The following is a 22,370-nucleotide window of genomic DNA, read 5'->3' on the forward strand; positions in this document are numbered from 1 at the left end:
TCTTATTTATTTGCATCCTCTCTCTTCTTCTTTTTGTCAATCTTGCTAAGGGCCCATCAATCTTATTGATTTTCTCATAGAACCAACTTCTGGCCTTATTGATTTTCTCTATTGTTTTCATGTTTTCAATTTCATTTATTTGTGCTCTAATCTTTGTTATTTCTTTCCTTTTGCTTGCTTTGGGGTTAGCTTGCTGTTCTTTCTCCAGTTCTTCCAAATGGATAGTTAATTCCTGAATTTTTGCCTTTTCTTCTTTTCTGATATAGGCATTTAGAGCAATAAATTTCCCTCTTAGCACTGCCTTTGCTGCGTCCCATAAGTTTTGATATGTTGTGTTTTCATTTTCATTCGCCTCGAGGTATTTGCTAATTTCTCTTGCAATTTCTTCTTTGACCCAGTCGTTGTTTAGGAGTGTGTTGTTGAGCCTCCACGTATTTGTGAATTTTCTGGCACTATGCCTATTATTGATTTCCAACATCATTCCTTTATGGTCCGAGAAAGTGTTGTGTAAGATTTCAATCTTTTTAAATTTGTTAAGACTTGCTTTGTGACCCAGCATATGGTCTATCTTTGAGAATGATCCATGAGCACTTGAAAAAAAGGTGTATCCTGCTGTTGTGGGATGTAATGTCCTATAAATGTCTATTAAGTCTAGTTCATTTATAGTAATATTCAGATTCTCTATTTCTTTGTTGATCCTCTGTCTAGATGTTCTGTCCCTTGATGAGAGTGGTGAGTTGAAGTCTCCAACTATTATGGTATATGAGTCTATTTCCCTTTTCAGTGTTTGCAGTATATTCCTCACGTATTTTGGGGCATTCTGATTTGGTGCGTAAATATTTATGATTGTTATGTCTTCTTGTTTAATTGTTCCTTTTATTAGTATATAGTGTCCTTCTTTGTCTCTTTTAACTGTTTTACATTTGAAGTCTAATTTGTTGGATATTAGTATAGCCACTCCTGCTCTTTTCTGGTTGTTATTTGCATGAAATATCTTTTCCCAACCTTTCACTTTCAACCTATGTTTATCTTTGGGTCTAAGATGTGTTTCCTGTAGACAGCATATCGAAGGATCCTGTTTTTTAATCCATTCTGCCAATCTATGTCTTTTGATTGGGGAATTCAGTCCATTGACATTTAGTGTTATTACTGTTTGGATAATATTTTCCTCTAACATTTTGCCTTTTGTATTATATATATCATATCTGATTTTCCTTCTTTCTACACTCTTTTCCATATCTCTCTCTTCTGTCTTTTTGTATCTGACTCTAGTGCTCCCTTTAGTATTTCTTGCAGAGCTGGTCTCTTGGTCACAAATTCTTTCAGTGACTTTTTGTCTGAGAATGTTTTAATTTCTCCCTCATTTTTGAAGGATAATTTTGCTGGATATAGGAGTCTTGGTTGGCAGTTTTTCTCTTTTAGTATTTTAAATATATCATCCCACTGTCTTCTAGCTTCCATGGTTTCTGCTGAGAAATCTACACAAAGTCTTATTGGGTTTCCCTTGTATGTAATGGATTGTTTTTCTCTTGCTGCTTTCAAGATCTTCTCTTTCTCTTTGACCTCTGACATTCTAACTAGTAAGTGTCTTGGAGAACGCCTATTTGGGTCTAATCTCTTTGGGGTGCGCTGCACTTCTTGGATCTGTAATTTTAGGTCTTTCATAAGAGTTGGGAAATTTTCAGTGATAATTTCTTCCATTAGTTTTTCTCCTCCTTTTCCCTTCTCTTCTCCTTCTGGGACACCCACAACACGTATATTTGTGCGGTTCATATTGTTCTTGAGTTCCCTGATACCCTGTTCAAATTTTTCCATTCTTTTCCCTATAGTTTCTGTTTCTTTTTGGAATTCAGATGTTCCATCCTCCAAATCACTAATTCTATCTTCTGTCTCTTTAAATCTATCTTTGTAGCTATCCATTATTTTTTCTATGTTTGCTACTTTATCCTTCACTTCCATAAGTTCTGCGATTTGTTTTTTCAGTTTTTCTATTTCTTCTTTATGTTCAGCCCATGTCCTCTTCGTGTCCTCCCTCAATTTATCGATTTCATTTTTGAAGAGGTTTTCCATTTCTGTTCGTGTATTCAGCATTAGTTGTCTCAGCTCTTGTGTCTCATTTGAGCTATTGGTTTGTTCCTTTGACTGAGCCATATTCTCAATCTTTTGAGCGTGGACAGTTATCTTCTGCTGCTGGCGTCTGGGCATTTATTCAGATTTCTCTTGGTGTTGGACCCAGCAAGGTTGTAATATTTTTCTGTGAAATCTCTGGGTTCTGTTTTTCTTATCCTGCCCAGTAGGTGGCGCTCGTGGCACACGTTTGTCTGCGGGTCCCACCAGTAAAAGGTGCTGTGGGACCTTTAACTTTGGAAAACTCTCGCCGTCCTGGGGGTTCGCTAGCCGAAGCGGCTTGAGCCGGCCCGGGGTCCGAACGCAGGGAGGGTTGCTGGTCGCCGCAGCCAGGGAAAGAGCCCGTCCGAATTTCCTAGTCGGCCCTGGGCAACAAGCGTGGCGGGAGGGTGCCAGCGGCAGCGGCCCGCCCGAGAGAGTGCACGTTCCCCGGGAGTCACGGGGTCACCGTTCTCCGCGGCCTGGGGGTTTCCGATCCAATTCTCTCAGTTGGTCCGGGGGCTGCGCGTGGTGTGGGCGCCAGTCGCCTTGGTTTCAGGGGACCACCTCTCCAATTCTCCCAGCCGGCCCGGGAAGGGGGAAGGGAGTAACTCCGGCCGCTTGCCACCCCGCTCGGTAAGGCCCGCGCGCCTCGGCGATCTCACCCGAGGTGCTTCTCTCAGCCAGCCAGCCGTTCCAGGATGGGGTACGCTGTCTTTTTTATCTCTGTTGTGGCTTTGGGTGCTTTCTGTATCGTTTCTACTCCCCTAGTAGGTGTCCTGGAGAAGAAACTAAGATCCGCGCATCTTACTAAGCCGCCATCTTCCAGGAAGTCCTCCATTATATTTCTTTTTATTTGCTAGTGTATTAGCACAGCCAGAAGGAAATAAAACTGAAACTGTGGAACTGTAACCCAAACTATCTGTTGAAATTTGCTGTATAACTATCTGTTAAACCGTGTTTTGAAATTTATCACTTTTCAGTATGTTATATTTCACAATAAAAAATGTTTCTAAAAAAAGGAGTGCTGAGTTTTATTAAGCCCCTTCAGTATCTATAGATGATAGTATTTTCTTATTTGAACAACTGATGCATCATACTACTCTTAAACTTTTCCTGTATTTTTGTAATTTAAAGAAATAGCATTTTACTCAAGGATTTTCACACCTCTACTCATGTGTGAGAGTGATATATAGTTTACATGTGATAATCTGATTGAATTTTAGTCTTATTGGACTTCCCTTGTATGTGATGGATTGTTTTTCACTTGCTGCTTTCAAGATTCTCTCTTTCTCTTTGACCTCTGACATTCTGATTAGTAAGTGTCTCAGAGTATGTCTATTTGGATCTATTCTGTTTGGGGTATGCTGCACTTCTTGGATCTGTAATTTTTTTTTTTTACATGGGTAGGCACCGAGAATCAAACCTGGGTCCTTTGGCCTGGCAGGCAAGTATTCTTGCCTGCTGAGCTACCGTGTCCCGCCCTGGATCTGTAATTTTAAGTCTTTCATAAGAGTTGGGAAATTTTCAGTGATAATTTCCTCCATTAGTTTTTCTCCTCCTTTATCCCTTCTCTTCTCCTTGTGGGACACCCACAACACGTATATTCTTGTGCTTCATGTTGTCATCTAATTCCCTGAGTCCCTGCTCATATTTTCCCATTCTTTTCCCTACATTTTCTTTTGCTTGTCAGATTTCAGATGTCCCGTCCTCCAGTTCACTAATCCTACCTTCTGCCTCTTGAAATCTGACATTGCAAGTTTCCATTGCTTTTTTCATCTCTTCTACTGTGACTTTCATTCCCATAAATTCTGTGATTTGTTTTTTCAGATTTCTTCTTTTTTCATTCCTTGCTTTCTTTATATCCTCCCTCAATTCATTGATTTGATTTTTGATGAAGTTTTCCATGTCTGTTCGAACATTCTGAATTAATTGTTTCAACTCCTGTATCTCATTCGAATTGTTGGTTTGTTCCTTTGACTGGGCCATTTCTTCAATTTTCCTAGTATGATTCATTATTTTTTGCTGGTGGCTAGGCATTTAATTACCTTAATTAGTTTATTCTGGAGATTGTTTTCACTTTTTTTTTTCCCTAGGATTTTCTTGCTGGATAACTTTGTTGTCTATCTTTTCTTTGACATTCAGTTCAGCTTATTCTAGTCCTCTAGTTTAGGTTTTGTTTTATAGATCAGAATTTTTCAGTTCTTGTTTTTTTGTGTCTTGCTCTGCCTGTATGGTGCCTTTCCCCCACCCCTGAGTAGGGTCTTCTTAGGTATTATAGACCCTGGTCAGATTTTCCCAGACCAAACTGGTGTCCTCTCAGGAGGAAAGGGTCACCTGCTTCAGTTTTCCCTGAGGGTGAGACCCAGCAGAATAAAAGACTTCCCTATGAAGTCTCTGGACTCTGTTTTTCCTATCCTGTCCGGTGTGTGGCACTTTTCTGCCTGCAGGTCCCACCAGCATAAGGTGATGTGGTACCTTTAACTCCAGCAGTCTCTTCCTGCTGGGGACGTGGTAGAGACAGAGGAGAGGTTGTAGGCTGGCTTTAATCACTTCACTTTTCCAGACCCTGGGGTCTGAATTCCTTGAACCAGGGATTCCACCTGAGTGGGCCCCACTCTTCTCCTGGGGAAGGCACAGGCTCTGGACAAGCTCTCAAACAAGCTCAGTTCTGCCTATGCCTGGGGTAGTGGAGCCCAAGAAGCCTTGCACCTGTATCCAAAGAGTAATCAATCCGTAGAAACACAGCCACAAAATAGAAAAAGAAAAATCCTTTTCAGAGAAGGTCCCTGTTCCTCAGGTTTGCCAATCAAGAGCTTAAGTTGGTACATTGCTCTGTGTATCTCCAGGTCCTATGTGCTCCCCTCCTTTCTTGCAGGGCCCAGACCTTTTCAGATCCAAAAAAACCTCTGTTTTTTTTCCTTTTTTCTTTTTCCATCAGCCCTGCCCCCTCTGCCCTGGGGCAAAAACCAGCTACCTCCGCTTTTACTCAAGGTTCAGCTGAGCTGGGGGCCTATTTTTAGTAGTCAGAATTTGTGAATTAATTCCATACTTGAAGCTTAGTTGTGCTCAGCCCCTGTTGCTGGTAAAGTCCCTTTCCTTCCCCCTCTGGGAAGCAGCCTGTGGGGGAGGGGCGCTGGCTGCCACGGCTTAGGGTATTCATGGTTCTGGGGGGGCTCTCAGCCAGTCCAGCTGGTCCAGACTGGGGTACGCTATGTGTCTGGTCACTGATGTAGCCCCAGCAGTTGTTCTGTACTGTTCCTAGCTATTTACTAACTGTTCTGAAGGACGAACTGAATCCCACAGCTCACTAAGCCGCCATCTTGGCTCTGTCCTTTGGTTGAATTTTATACTGAATCTTCTTGTTTGAAATTTGGGGAATGTTTTCTGATAATGTTGATCTGATCAAATTAGAAAATTACAATAATTTGTGAGATTATCTATCAGGTTCATCTTTCTCCCTCCATTCTGAACCTCTCTCTTAATGCATGCAAGACAGATTAGAATTCTTGTTACTTTTCCTAGAGAGAGAAGGGAAGGGGGGGCAGGGGGAAACCTATAAAAATGCTGGCTAGGAATCAGAATATTAGCTAACATTTATTGAGAGATCACAATGTGCCGACACTGTTTTGAGAGCTCATGTGAATTAACTCATTCAATCCTCTAAATGTTTCTATGAGTAAGCACCAATAGTATCTGCATTTTACTGGTAAAGAAATGGGCAGAGAGCCAAAGGCTGTATTGTTGGTGAGTGGCAGAGCCACATTTTATACCCAAGTAATCTTGCTTCAGAGCTGACATGCTTAACCTCTACAGTGTATGAGTCAAGAAAAGCTAGCGTATGCTGCCATAACCAACAGCAAAACTTCAGTGGATTAACACGAGATTGCCTCTCCATTATACAAAGTGCCTATGCCTGGAGCTCTGCAGAGCAGCGTCCAGATGGTGGCTCTGAATTCTGGGTTGTTCCCATCTTTTGGCATCTCCTTAGTAACATTTGCTTTTATGGTTACCATGATAGGGGAAGAGTGGAGCATGGAGAATTGCATACTGGCTTTTAAAAGCTCCTACCTGGAAGTGACTTGTGTCCCCTCTCGCATTTCCTTTGGCTGAAACGAATCACATGGCTGTGTCTTACTTCAAGAGATGGGGAAACATAATCTTCTCATCTGTCCAGAGGTGACAACCCCCGTGTCACCGTTTACGTGGCAGGGGCTCCAGCTCTGCCACTGACTAGCTATGTGAGGCTCAGTGTGTCCTTTTGCTTCCATTTTTGATGTTTAGAAAATGACAGGATTCATTTCTTTATTCAATTGATTACCATTATAAATCGAGAGCCTGCAAAGTGCCATGCACTATGTAGGTATTGGTAGTACAATGATAAACATGGTGAAATGCCTGTACTCAAGCGGTTTATAGTTAATAATCGAGATATCTGAATTACGATTTTCTGTTCTAAAATTCCAAGATTCTGGTAAAAAGCAACCACAATGACAAACCCTCCAGCGTGTTCAGTTATAGAGACTCAGGCATTTTCTCACCAGTTAATTCCTCGTTTACATACCTGCATCCACTTGGCTGCAGTGTAACTCCACCGTACATGCATATACACACACTTTAAGTCCGTCACTTGTAACTCATCGTGTTTGTGTGTCTGTATATGTGTTTATAACATGCAGACATATACATACATATGGTACATATAGGGAAAATAAAACAGACTGAATAATTTTCACAGCTATTTTGAATTTAATGTACAGAACACTGCATAAAAACTAGAAGAAAATCAACATAAATATTCAGATGAACAACTTTGCCATATAACGTATATTCCAGATATTAAAGTTTTTCTATTATATATGAATACACCAAATCATAAAGCTTTAAAAATTTCAAAAAAATTGGTTTATAGTTACTTTTTCCCTAGAGGAATATTCACTGGTATAAAAATAAAAGAAATATGAATTATATCATAAGCATACTTGTGAGCATGGATAGAACATGCGCCAAGTTTTTCTTTTTAATCTCTTAGGATTTAAGGTAGTCTGCCAAATTTTAATTTATTAGTTGCTTCAAATTAAAGTGCAATTCACAAAGAAAAAAAATAAGAATTTGAGACTTTTCTTTAAATATACACAGTAGATTAAAATTTGAATGAAATATGCAATTATTTCATTTGTAAAGCAAATTGCATTTTGTTTTACACTGATGGAATTGTGGCATTTCCCTTATTTCTAATACTCATGTCTCATTCCTTAACCAAAGCCAAGAAAAAAAATAGTGATGCAACATTTTATGGACCATTGTAAATGAACTTCTGATTACTCACACCCATTCTCATCCTTCACCACTTAAGAGAAATTGAGTTAGTTTCACAATATAGTAGATTTTGATGTCTTATTTGATACTTGTTTGTACTTCAAGTTTATTTAATAATGGGATTCTCTATCATTTTTTTAATAGTAAAATCTAGAACAGAGACCATGACCATATATTCTCAGAACATTTGGTTTTCCTAGGAAGCACCCAATGCTAATCGCTGGGCTTTTTTGGAGGCAAAAGGAGAATAATCAGGATCTCTGAATATGCGAAGGGCTCATAGAGAGAAGCTGCTCACGTTTACTAAGGAAAGCTCAAAAATAGCCCTTCTCTGTTCTTGTCGTATACATTCAACCCTAGTGATATGCTCTATGGTTATTACATCAAGCTCTACCTTTTGACTTCCGATTCTGTGTCTCCTGTCATTGCTTTCTTTCTCAAGTCCACACTAGCATTTCAGCCACCATCACCACCTGGCTGTCCACACAAAGAGCTCAGGCTCAAAACATGTGAATCAGAATTCTTTATCTTCTTTTCCCACATCAGCTCTTCCCTCTGGGTTCTTTCTCCCAGCATGGCACTAACATCTATCATTCAACCAAAGTCCCTGGGAGTTATCCTTGATTCCTTATTTTACTTACCTACCAAATCGTGTTGATTCTACTTTCTTAACAGCTCTCCAAAACCCATCTGCTTCTTGCAACTTCCTCACTATTACATATAGTTCAGGCCTTTATTTTATTTATTTGTGTTTTGTTTTGTTTTTTTTAATACGTGGGCAGGCACCAGGAATCGAACCCGGGCCTCCAGCATGGCAGGTGAGAACTCTGCCACTGAGCCACCATGGCCCGCCCGCTCAGGAGTGCTCAGTCCACCGTGTCCTGAGAGGACACCCTGTTTCCACCTTCCTCAAATCCTCCACGTCTCAAGTTACACTCTTCTGCCTCACAGAGCTCTTTCTCGCCCTGGTCATCCTCTCTCTCTTCCTGCCCACCTTATCTTCACTCTCTTGCTTTGTGTGATTGCAGAGGACAAGGGTGGTGGTGGGGGGGGGGAATATGGAGGAAAGAAATAAAAGGCACCAAAGAAACTGGAGCCTGATTCCCTGTTACCTTGTTCCTTTCAATCTTGGAGTCCACGGACTCCTTCTTGTAAAATGTTTTCTATTCCGTATCATGCACGCTGTTTTTGTGTAGTTCTCTGTTGAGTGTATTACGTCAGTCTGTGAACTCAGAGGGCAGTGTTCTTGTCTACTGATCTCACTCTGCCTTGAGTCTACTAGGTCACCATATGAAAAACATTACTTAATAAATGCTTTCTGATAACAACGAAAGAAGGTAAAGGAAAGGAGGGAAAAACTTGAAAATGACATGTCCAAGGAAAGAAGCACCTACCTTCTGATGTGGGAATGTGGACTCCATCATGGCCGTTTCAAAGCTGTGAGAGCCTTCTGCCTGGGTCTTTTCCCACAGAGCTCGGAGAAACTGCACGGAACGGCTCTGAATGGACAGGGGCTCTGGAAGCAGACTCTGAAAAAAGCGTTAATGAGAAAACCATTATTATCTTGTGTCCCAACAATATTGTTTCACTGACCACAAGGCACTATTTAGGCTTGGTTTGAACTGGAACATGGCTTAAATTTAAATGAAAGAGCAAAGAAATCTATCGTGGAGGTCAGACATATGATATATTTCAGGGTTTTCATTTTATAAAAGTAAATTAAAATTATTTAATAAGATTTTCAAGGCAATTGATACTGATCTCTATAAATATGCCTAATGTTTGTAACAGAGTGATTTCCAAAGAATGTGATGTAATTGGAAAGCAGTTAATATACGTATTCATATCTATTTTTATCAAATGTTTGGAAATTAAGGTATAAAATTAAACTGGAGTCAAAAAATGCCAAGTCAATTTATACAGGGTATAACTTGTAGAATAGAGTCATATAGAGTAGAAATGAAATAACTAAGAGTTCATTATGCAACTACTCAAATTTCAACAGTGTGAGTGGAAGTGTGGGGGAAACAAAAACATTTTACTCCAAAATTTAAGAAAAATAATTATTCTAGGTATTGGACAATGAAATTGTTATTGCAAAGAAAATCACATTTACACATACTACACTCAAGCCAATGAAAATCAACTCTTCAAAGGAACATTTAATGTTTTATTTATATATTTTCTTTTTATAGCACTGATATGTTTAGTAATAATTCACATGTTGTAATGTCATACCTGCAAATTTGGAAAACCTTTAAATTCAAGGGAACAGTTTTTATAAAGACATATAGAGCATTTATAATGGGTACAAAATGCTCTTTATATACCTATCATACCTTAAATATTATCTTTTGTGTATGAGGTATGGTAGAATAATGAGGTTGGCTTATAAAATCACGTATTGACTTATAAAACTCTCTAAGTGGTCTTTGTGGGCAAAGTTTCTATTTACTGAATAAGAACCAATTAATTTTTTCTCTGTCAATCCATCTTTAACATTACATATTTAAAACTCCAGAAAAATCTCATCATTATCATCAAAATGAACTTTTTTTGTATTGAGTGGGAAAAGGTGGAGAATTTTAAGCTCTGAGTGAGTGGCCCACACTTTACCCAAGTTTCAGAGCCCGTGACAGATAGATAGATTATACAACTTATAATGTGAACACACCTGGGCGTTTCTCTTGATTATTATCAGAAACGTATACAGCAGATTAATTTCCTTGTAGAGAAAAATAGAAATTGATTTCATGACTCATTAATCTAAACAGGAGCATTTAGACTGGTATCTGTGAATCTGAGAATTCTGTGAACATGTTTAGTGAATTAAGTTGTCAGAGAAGAGAAAGAGCCTGACCTAGTTAAGTCTGGGTTGGTAATTATCAAGTTGAAGATTGAATTTTATTTACCCCAAAGTCAGGATCTGTCCATAAGATCACACAATATCAAAAGGATGGGAAAGAAAGACACTTAATTATAGTTAAATGAACAAAAGAAGAAAAATAGCACAAACAGATGCTTTTTTGGTGATTTAGCTTGAAGAGAAAGACCTAGAACCAAACTTGGTCAATGAAATAAGACTGAAGGGGCAAAACCCAAAAATCATGTTTTCTTGGTTTGTTTTCCGAAAACTGACAACTGTTAAGGAATAAAGCAAGAGATGAAACCATATACAAAATCAATGATGAAAACTTGTTTGAAAAGTGTGAGTAAAGTCAAAGAAAAAGGTCATTATTTCAAGCAAAGAAAAAAATTAATGCTGCTCTTTTTATTCACCCACAGTTTGTTTCACATCAAATTGTGAATTGTTCTTTTAGGGGATGTAATTCAATGTTCTTAAGATTATTTAGTATAGGGAAAAATGGTATTCTTAAGATGGGTCTACCCTGTCTTTTTTTCTTAATTTCTTTTCTTTTATCATAAAATTCCACTTCATGATTATGATAAATCATTATTAAAATTCATTTTTCTTAATATACCTGCCTTTGCTCTATAAAGGAATGTAACTATCCGGTCAGTGACTTTTGTTCCTAGAGAAGTTATTAGCAGAAGTAAATAAACTATTTCATCACTTAATTTTCAGATATTTTATCACATTTGTATTCAGTTTTTAGCACCTGCACCCTCCCTGCTCTTGTTCCTCATTCTTCCCCATTTTATTTTATTTTATTTATTTACTTATTTTGGCATGGTTAGGCTCCAAGATTTGAACCCAGGTCTCTGGCATGGCAGGTGAGAATTTTGCCACTGAACTACCGTTGCATGCCCTCCCCCCACCGCCAATTTTACTTTCAACAGAGGGCAATGATGACAAGACCACTGCATTAGAAGTCAGGTGACCTGAGTTCTGCCCATCAATTTTCTTATCTCTAAAAATGATATCAAAAATCCCTTTCATTACTAACATTTAAAAATCTGTCAGTTTTATGTGAAAATTTGATGCATTCAAGATAAGTATGTCCAGTTAAAAATCTCTTTTGAGGTTACATCTTTAGATCTAATTATTAAGTTGAAAGTTCCTTTCTCTATAATTTCACTTAAATACATAAATTCTATGGGGAAAAAAGTGGCCTGCTAGGATTAAAAAAAAATGTTAAAAAGAATGTGTTGACACTGAAATTAATTGGAGACTGGAAAACTCCAGGGAAACAAAGGAAAGCTCTCCCTGGAAATAAGTTGTTCTTTTTTAACGAAAAGTATTTTCACTTCCATTTTTCTTTCTTAAAGCTAAGGATATTCAAGATATGAGATTTGGCCTGCTGATTACTAATCCAGGGTAATTTTTAAGTAAAATATCCTAAAATGTAGAACATCCATGTTAAAAAATTGTTAATAAAATGTCTATGTGTTGCTAGCCTCCAATGTTCTGGAGCAGCTAGAAGGAAAAATCTGAGAGGATGGTATGGTAGCCCATGACAAACTCTGGGATCTGTCCTGTAACTACTTGTTGAAGAGTGCTTTGAAAACTATTGTTTTTTTTCTTTCTTTGCTTTGTAGATATGTTATAGTATATAATAAAAGAAGTTAAAAATATTGTCTATGTGTTGCTACCTACATATAAAAGAATTACCTGGGCAAAGAATTCATACCCAAGGCAAGTAATTAATAATTCAATAAAAATAATTATAAGCTCACACCCTTACTGGTTCATTAGGGAGCTGCAGATAGGACTTGCACACACCTGCTGAAACAGAAACATGATCTGGATCCAGGGCTGAGGCTCTTGGCTGATGAGAATAAAACTGGATTTACTATAGAGGCAGTAATGGCCCTTCAGGGAGCAGGTGAAGAACAGTTTTGCTACACAACTCCTAACGGTATCTAGAAACAAATAGACATGGAAATACACATTAGATTCTCATTCACACAAACTCCTTGAGAAATACATTCTTCATTTTTCAATACGGGAACTAACAACTCCAACACCACTGTGCATTTAGGAGTGGATCCATTTCACGGACTGTAGAATTAAATGAAGCAGTTCTAAACAGAAATACACCACCCATCTCTTGCTTGTTTTAATCAACGGCACACGAGGAATCTTCAAGTAACTCACATGGAGGTAGAGAAAAAAACCTCACCAATAAAAAAGAGATAACACGCCATTTTCATTTGAATGGACACCTTGAAGCGATAACTTAGGAAGAATAAGAAAATGGATGGAGGGAATCCAGACATTTTCTGGGCAGTGGATGGTGGGCCTTGGACTTGATGCTGTTGTCTTGGTTGTTGTGTGTGTGTGTGTGTGTGTGTGTGTGTGTGGTGGGCAGTGCCCACCATAGGATCATTCCAAGCAGAGTTGTGGCTTCCTGTAAACTGGCTGGTCTAATTTAAGCAGGTTATCTAATCTTAAAGAGCTTCAGCAGGAAAACTCATGATCATCTTTTGGGGACAAGAAAGGGGAAGGGGGAAAGAGCAGAGGTTCTGAGAAGCCATAGGTAGAGATAGCCAACAACGAATAAATGAATGAATGAGGAGAATGTGGTTTGAGACTAAATGTGCTAGGTCCTGTGTTAAACATTGAATAATAATCATCGATTTCCATGCGTGATTCCGTTTAATTTGTAAACTCTACAAGATGGGTGTTACTAGTTTTTATTTTCAAGATAAAGAAACTTCGCCCATTTAAAGCCAACCTAGTGAAGCAGGTACTTTGACTGCCTTGACCACCTCTATAACCTTGGTATCTGGCACACAAAGGTTGAGCCATCAATATTGTCTGGCCAGATGAATAAAAATAAAAAACAGTTGCTTAAGGCTGTACAGTTAATCCATGGCAGAGTGAGGATTTGAACTCAGCTGAGCTGATACCATGTTGGTGTGCTTTAGTATCTACCAGGCTGGGGATTTAAAGTTTTTTAGTCATATTGATAGCCCACGGGTTATTTACTGTATCAGAAGTAGTCTGATTTTTAAAATGAAATATTTAAAAAGGACTAGATCCAGTATGCCCTACTCTTAAAAATGGAAATGGATTAGAATTTATTAAAAGTTGACATGGAGTCTAATGATGATAGCAAAAGTGTACAATTACCCAGAGGGTATGGGGCAAGCTGATCTGCACGCCATCTGGGAGTGCAGTGAGAAGGAAATAATGGGCTTTTCAGGAAGTGTTCAGGGAAAATGACCAGTGATGGGTTAGAGGGGAAGACATTGAAACAAAATAATAAAGCCACAGGAAATTTAGGAATACACACAGGAATTGTAATAATGAGTTAATAACATTTTTAATAAATCTTAATACTTAATTCATTGCAAACATTAATTGCAATGTTCACAATTCCCAAACATTGGTACAGAAAAGGATTAGTTCTTGCAAAATGAATTAATTTTGGTAATTTAAAAAAAATTGAGGTTGAGCATTCATTGTTCTTGCTTAAAATCAGAAATCATTTCTGTATACCATGGATGAATGAGATGTGAAAGAGTACTTGAAGGCTCAAAGGAAAAGACCAGGAGGTCTGCACTGAGACAATCGAGTCCAAAATTGGTTTAAAATTTCTTTTTGGAATTTATGTTTGAGAATGATAAATTCGTTTTTTAAAAACATATTTGGCACGGTGCTCTGAAAATTATAAATTAATCTATGCTAAAGAAATAGGAAACCAAATCTTCCATAAGAGTACATGCACAACTAAAATGGGATTTTAAATAAATCTCAGGGTAATATATCCATTAACATAGCAATGATTTTACTTTAATGGAAAGTCTTAAAAGGGAACAAGTTCTTTTCTATGACCACATGGAGTAGCTTGACAGCTGTATGTTGAACTTCTTACTTTCAAGGAACTGTCATTTTCCTTCTCTTAAATTCTTATTGCTCCTTCATGTTCTCTTTTGAAAATGAATATTGATTAGATTTATTTTATTCATCACTGTCTGCCAGATTTCTATATTTGAACCGCAGGGATCCAGATTACATAAAATGGGCAAAATGATGGGAAAGAGAAAGACTTAACTGAGAAGCATATTCACAGACTATAAAAATAAATCTTGTCTCTGATATAAAGCTTCTGTTAGTGCTTTCAGCCAATATTCTCCAGGCACATCTCGATACACCTGGACTAGAACACAAAGCAGCACCCCAAGGACTCAGGAGGACACCTGTACAGTGGCAAGCAGAGACCTCCAGGATCCAAACAACAGACCTCATTGGAGTATTGTCCAAGCCTGAGCCACATCCCAACTTCCACCACTAAGCCAGGGTCCAGGCCAGCTCCTCAGAATTTTCAACGGATTGGACAATGGATGACGGAGCTCCAGATTTAGAACCTACCCCACCTCCCAGCCTCCTGAGAAACCTACACTTCTGGGCAGAGTCCTCATGTCCTAAAAGAGGCCCAGGCACCCTGTTCCCAGGGGTTCCAGAGGGCTTTCTATGAGGAACTTTTGGTCTCCTCCTCTGAGGATAGTGATTGGGAGTGAGACCCCAGGTGGCAGTGAAAGACTCAGCCTCCAACCCCATATGCCTTCGAGGCTAAAGGCCTGAGGAGGGGAACGATGCAGGAAGCAGCTGTGCCTGGAGAATCAGGCTTACCCAGCTATTGGTGATGTACACTTGGTGGGACCCCAGATAAAACTGGGCATGGACACACAAACACTGTCTTTTTTAATTTTGTAACTGGACATTTCAATAAAAAAGGTATTGCTGAAACTGGATTTTGTAGCTTAATTTCATCATAAACTCTGATGCCAATCAGAAGATATGAAATGGATCTGTACTTGGTGTGCAGTTGGCTGAAGTCTGCAAGACTTTGGGTAGAGGACTACTCATGGGATCTACATCTTTTAAGCATCCCTACCCTGGGAGAGAGATTCTGTACCAGTTATTACAGGCAAGATTCTCTTGGTCTTTGATTGTTAATTGTCATTGCAAATATGTATTGAACATTTCATTCAATATTAATAGTTTTCCCAGTTATGAAAAAAAATGCTTTCAGAAATCCTGATATGTATCAATGGTTGACATCTCATTTTTAAAGCCTTCTCCCCACAACATTAATACTTAGTTGTAAAGTTTCTTCCATCATTTTTGTCCTGTTTATTCCATGCTACCCAACTACAGGCATGTAATAGATGGTTGTTGAAGAAACGAACAAATGTCAGACTGTGCTTGAAGTGACAGTGGCAATGTTGCTGACCCTGCTCTTAAGAAGTTTGCAGCCAAATGGAAGAGACATCTTTAAATAATGGTTTTAAGGTGCTTTAAATCCATGAGATATTGAAGGAACACACAACTATGACCATTCAGAGACATGAGGAACTCATTCTATCAGGGAGCAAGGGGAGGCTTCATGAGGTGATACCTATACGAAGTGGACCTTGAAAGATGACCAAGATATTTTAAATTGTGAGGGAGAGAAACATTGTAAGTTTAGGGAAAACTGTGGACAAAGATCACCTAAGACATGAATGTTCACAGTAATTGCAGGTAGTAAGAGTAGTGCATCTGGGGTATTAAGATATTTTTAACTTACACAATTGATGCCCAAGTATTATTTCTTGTTCTAGGTTAAATGTAGATGAGGAAGGAGGAAATGCTTTGCTAAATATAGAATATGTTCCATATTTGTCTAAATATAATTATTATTATTTTTTAACCTTTGGCAGATTATTACTTCTTATTCTAATGAATAAAAGACATGGTTTGGTCATTATGGAACTGAAGTTAAAATGAGCATCAATAATTGTATGCTATAAACTATTGTGAATTAAAATACCATAAATACACATTATACAGATGGGTACACTCAAAAATACGACACACAAATACAAGAACATTTGGTCTACTTGAGTCAACATCTTTAAGAATCATTTTGGAATTGTCTTTTTCCTCTGTCATCTTTCTCCACAGTGCTGTTCATATATCTTTATTCTTCTCTGCTTTCATTATGTCATATTAAAATTTTATTATTATTATTTTAAATAAGCACTTTATTTTAGAACTGTTTCTGATTTTACAGAAAAATTACAAAGCTAGTATAGAGTTCCCATACCCTGCACCTGAATTTTCCTATTATTAATATCTTATATTAATCTGGTAAATTTGTTATCATTAATGAACCAATAGTGATTCATTGTCATTAACTAAACTTCATACTGTATCCATATCTCCTTCATTTTTACCCAACATTCTCTTTCTGTTCAAGGATTCCCTCCATGACTCCTTAGGCTTCCCTTGACTGAGATAGCTTCTTAGACTTTCCTCATTTTTGATGACCTTGACCCTTTTGAAGGGTACTGGCCAGATATTTTGAAGAATATCCCTCAATTAAGATTTCTCTGAGGTTTTTCTCAGGATTAGATTGGGGTTATGGGTTTTAAGGAAGAAGACCACAGAAGTGCAGTGCTATTTTCATCAAATCATATGAAGAGTGTATACCATCTACATGGCTTTCACTACTGCTGTTATCCTAAAACCTGGCTGAGGTCGTGTTTGTCAGGTTTCTCCACTGCAAAGTTACTCTTTTCCCTCCTCTCTCCTTATTGTACTCCTTGGGAGCATGGGACTAAGCCCAACCCATATGTAAGGGAGTTATGCTCCCCATCCTTGAGATCGAAGTATCTACGTAACTTGTTTGGAATTCTTTGGCTGGAGATTTGTCTATCTATCTTTATCTATCCATCTAATCATTTATTTACATCAGTTTGGACTCTTGGATATTTATTTCGTATCTTGGATTATAATCCAATATTACTTTATTTATTCAGTAGCTAAAATTGCTCCAGCTTTGGCCAGCATTTGCCCTTTCAGCTGGCTCCTGTGTCCCCTTGACATCATTGTGGTTTTTGTTTTGTTTTAGCACTTCCTTATTTTCTGGCACTACAAGATGCTCCAGGCTCATTTTGTGGCTTCCTGCCCCAGCCCCAGAATCAGCCATTTCTCCAAAGAGCCCTGGTTCTTTTCTATTGGAGAATGACATTAAAAACCAAGAGCTACGGGCTTCTGGAATATCATTGAGCCTTGGTCTTCCCAGCTGACAGAGAGGGGAAATAAAATGTGTGTCTGGATACTAACCTGTGTATATACGCATGCACATATGTAAATATTTCTGTATGTCACCATCTGTATTTATATTAAACTAAACATGAGTTAATTCTGCTGTCTCCAACCTTAATCCATCACCACATGGGCCATTCTAACCTCCTTGCCTTGCTTTTTTATAAACACCCCCTCCAACAGTGAGAAAGTTGGCTCCTATTCTGTTAGTATTTTTATCTCTGTCCCACTATCAGCTTCTGGAAGGCAGAATGCTCTCCAGCTCTCTCTCCTTAAAATCCTTGTATATCTACCTACCACCTACCAAGGTCCTGGCAAAGAAAACATGTTCAATAGATGTTTGGCCAGCCAGGCTTACCTTACATATAATGACGATGTTTTATTACAATGTTTCTTATTTCTCCTGAAGCAACAAAGATAAAACCAGTAGGCTATTCCCATGGAAATAAGAAGAAATTATGATAGAAAGAATACCGTATTGATTTTCATGTTGCAATTTTATCTGCAATTTTAATTTAAAAGTCTGCATTGTCATCTAGCTAGCCTTAGAGATGTAGCTACTGTTAATGTAAACATTCTTTCTTAGTTTAGCCACTTGTATTTCAGCTGTATTCCTCAGGAATACTTATAATCTTGGTAAAGAAATTCTTCTTTCTTTGTTCTATGATTGAAAAATGCTTTTAAAAAAAACAACTAAATATCTGAAAAGTATACCAATTAACATTTCAGGGGCATTTTAAAGCTAGAAATACTGGTAGATGACTTTTTGAAGTTTCAGAAAAGAATTCTTATTGAAATTATATAATAGCATTTAGAAGTCTAGTGGAAATTCTAAGCCAAGCAAAGCCATTACCAAAAGTAAAAATCAGATTTTAATTTTATTTCTGTTAATTATTTAAAATATCATAGCAAGTTGAGATGTGAAATAACCTAATATTTATTTAATATTTACTTTTATACTGATCACTGTTAGATGTTTTACATAATTATGGAATCCTATTACGAGTGATCTATTATTATCTCTTTTTTCCTTACGGGAAAGTTGAAGTTCAGAGAGTTAAGTGACTTAATCAGTAAGATGCAGAACCAGGATTAAGATCTAAGTTTATTCAAGTGTAAGACCCGTGTTTTATTCACAAAACCAAACCACTTTCCTCAAAGTCACATTGTTTAAGGGACTTGAATATGTCACCTCATATGAACTATTTATGATTTCTACAGGGACAGGATAAGCAGTTCAAAATAAATTGTCACTCTCTTTAACAAGATCAGGTAAGGAATCCAGCCCTAGAACTGTAGCCAAAGGTACTAATTCCTAGGCAATCACTATATAGTCAACAGAATTCTCCAATCTGAGGTTAGGACAAATCCTTTAAGAAGTCTAAAGAACTCTGGTTAACCTATTACGATAGGCTCTTTATAGGCCTGTGTAAAATGGGAATAATTGATCTACTTCTTTCCCAAATATGGTAGGAGGATTTGGCAACTGTTCTGAACCCAAAGGGAATAATCAAAGTAAATAGATTCAGAGTTCAGCAAGAGTGGGGGAAATTGTGGAATCAGGTGATGGTAGGCTGCGCTGGTAACTGCTAATACTCAACAATGCTGTGCTCTCAGTTGATAAATACATCTATTTATCTAAATATCTTTGTTGGACCTAGGAAACACACCACTTTCATAATTGGTCTGGGGAGATTAGACACTTAAAATCCATTTCCCTGGATGGTCACTTATGTATAATTTATTCCATTATATATATTTTTTGTTGAGAGATAAGCATGCTTTTAAGAATAAAATAGAATGTAACTTTGATTTTTTGTATAGTTAATAGAAATATCAAAGAGTTGGCTGCTTTTTTTTGGGTGAAAGGAAAAGTTAGTCCTTGTTTTAAATGCTTTACCAAACTTATACTTTGAAAGTTTTTTCCTAGCAAAAAAAGAGTCAAAGAAATGTACCTGGCTTGTTTCCCAGGTTTTCAACTGAGCCAGGTTTCTCCATATCCAAACTGTATTTCTAGGATAATTTATAAAAACTTGAATACAGAAATATGTTAATGAAATTGCTAGACTGAAAATATTTGTGCATTGACCAAAGCTTATAAAAAAGCAACAGATTCAAAATGAATAAATAAAAGAATATGAAAAAATAAAACAAAAAGCAACAGATTCAGAGAAGGCAAGAAGGGAGCTAATTTTCATTGAATCCTTTACTTTGAACCAAGGAGTAAGTATTATGAGTTACATCTCACCTGTTTGTAAAGTAGATCTTATCCTCATTTTACTGAGGAGGAAATCTCAAGATCAAAATTTCTAAAAACAGTTGAGCTTTGGATTTGAACCCAGGTTCCAAAGCTTGTTCTCTTTCCAGTACATTTTTGAAAGACCAGAAAAAATAGAGGTAATAGAAGTACCTCTAAAAGAAAACATAGTTCAATGGAAAGATCATTGGCACAAGAGTCAGACAACCAGAGATGGAGCAGACAAGGTCAGTATGAGCTTTCCTCTCTATCCTTCCTCTGTAAAGTGTGGAAAGGCCAAAAGCTAATCCAGAATGAAGTTTTTAGGCCCGAAATTCTATGATTCAATAAGGGGCTACAGAGACCCCTGAAGAAATATGCATGTGGTGACTGTCCAAGGCAGAGTGGAACATTTGCCTGGGGCTGCGAGGGCTTGCTGTCAGCACTCATGGCAGGATGGAAGGGCACAGGATCTGTTGGGGCAGTTTCTTCCTCCTGTTTCACACCAGCTGACCAGGAACAATAGAAGCCATTCTCCAAATCTCTCATTTAACTCCACTTTAATGTAATTCAAAGATACGAAATTCAAAACACCAATACAGAATGACGCACACACACACACACACACATACAGTCATTTAACTAAATATCCTAAATTGGACAGAAAAAAAAAGCAGGGAGAAATGAAACTCCTAATTTGTCTGAAGATGACTCTCAAAGCAGGGAAAACAAAGCATGCATTTGAAGGCAATCATAAATTATGTTTTGGGGGAAAAAATGTAGAACAAGCTTATCATTTTGAAATACTTTTGATTTTGCCTGAAAAATAAAAATGGAAGGAGGCATTATATTACAAGCCTATGCATACTACTTATTAAACTTTCGTTCCATATGATTTGCAAAAAATATTTTTATTTTAGGCTTAAGCTGTACTCTACCTCACTTCCATATTAAAGTTTAGAAGTTTTTAACTTTTTTTTTTTTTTTTAGAGTCTCTGGTAGGAAATAGACATGAAGATATTTTAAGGTAAAAAATTTAAATTTTCAAAACAAAAATCAAATTTCTGAAATGACTGCTTGAAATTATATCAAATAATTTCAGGGGCAGATGCTGTTATAGTCATGTTTGTAATTCCAGGGCATGATTCTGTAGAAGGTGCTCAGAAATGGAAGTTGTTGAATTGATGCATACTTACGGAAAAATTGCAAAATTCCTCATTTGATGAAAACTCTTGTGCAGGAAAGTGATGGGAAAGAAAAGGCTGTGGTTTTTTCCCTAAGTTCTATTTACGACATTATTGGCTGAGAAATCTACAATCCCTTTTCAGCAGCTGGTTGGCCCCTGTCCATATCATACGTGAGTGTGATGTCCTCACCCACAGCTCCTTTTCCTCCTCCCAGCAGGAATTCCAGCCAGTTCTGGAAGAAGCGTGACAGATACTTTGGTTTTGAATCATCAGGAGAAAAGAATAAAGTTCTTTGGCAAGTGATTGCTTTAATAACACAAATACAATTCAGGGAAAAGATGGAATTTCGGTAATCATAAATTCAGAAATGTACAAACATAGGCATAAAAAGTCCTAGCCTTTGACCCTAATTTTGAAAAAAAAATTAAAAATTATGTCTTTATATATGAACACATATATTTCTATAGATGTATAGGAAAAAGGTCTGTGAAGCTATATACCAACTATGGATAGAGCTTACCTGTGGGTTAAAAAGTGAAATTCGGGGTAGGGAGTCTGCACATTTTACTTCATGTATGTCTACGTTATTTTGATTTTTCCTTATGTATTTGTTATTCATACATATGTATATAGTTAAAAAAGGAAAATACATATATACAATTAAAAGGTTATATCGACTAAAGCAGGTCCTTTAAATGATGTCTTGCTATTACTATGCAGTGGGGCTAACATTTATAATTTTACATGGTTTTTTTCTTTTGCCTTCCTGAGTTCCTGACCTTTGCCTTAATTCACTTAGGGCCCCATCTATGGGCAGTTGGTAGTGCTAAGCCAATACTTGTTATTTTTCTGTATGCAAAGCTTCACGAGAGAAAGGAATAAGCAGAATAAGGACAGAAACAGTAGCTAGCAGTCATTGATTGATCTTTATATGTTGGGCACTCTTCTAAGAGCTTTATGCATGTGCTGACACTTAATCCTCACAACAACCACATGACATAGATATTTCCATCTCATGGGGGAAGAATCTGAGGCTCATAAGATGTGAGGCCATATGACTGGTAAATGGCAGTCAAAATTCAAACCCTGATTGACTTTAGTGTCTACCATACAACACACTGAGTGTTATGCTGAGATTAAGGAGCAATTAATAACAGTTGAAAGAGGGGTTTAATTTGTACTTAGGTATTTAAAATTATTTAAATCTCATTATAAATTGTATCACTTTCACTTCCATAGTATTTAGAGATTTATTGATAGTTCATCCTTGTTTTTGACTGGAGTTTTGATCTTTATAGCTTAATTGGATGAATCATGTGGCACGTTCCCATTTATGCTCAAATCTCTCTTGAGGAATGTCCAGGTGATTGACCCATGAAATTCCAGCACTTTTGAGGGGACTGAAATGGCCTTGTGCTCCAAGTGTGGTAGCATGGAGCCTGCCTTGCCTATGCCAGCCCTGGCCATCTATCAATAGCAACAATGCCCCATAACATGCTTGGCCTCAGTTGAATCCAGA

General features: G+C 37.6%; 1 protein-coding gene across 4 annotated transcripts in view; it reads right to left on the minus strand.

Moving 5' to 3' along the window:
- VEPH1 (ventricular zone expressed PH domain containing 1) overlaps nucleotides 1-22,370 on the minus strand; it is a 261,065-nt gene that overhangs the window by 62,081 nt on the left and 176,614 nt on the right. For all 4 annotated transcript variants that reach the window (XM_077160878.1, XM_077160876.1, XM_077160877.1 and 1 more), the window contains 2 exons: nucleotides 12,110-12,249; nucleotides 8,820-8,954 (listed from right to left, as the gene is read on the minus strand). In XM_077160878.1, coding sequence (XP_077016993.1) covers nucleotides 8,820-8,954; nucleotides 12,110-12,249 — 275 coding nt within the window. The remainder of the gene's footprint in view (nucleotides 1-8,819; nucleotides 8,955-12,109; nucleotides 12,250-22,370) is intronic.

Source organism: Tamandua tetradactyla, chromosome 5 (assembly GCF_023851605.1).
Source record: "Tamandua tetradactyla isolate mTamTet1 chromosome 5, mTamTet1.pri, whole genome shotgun sequence".
NCBI classification, from domain to species: Eukaryota; Metazoa; Chordata; class Mammalia; order Pilosa; family Myrmecophagidae; genus Tamandua; species Tamandua tetradactyla.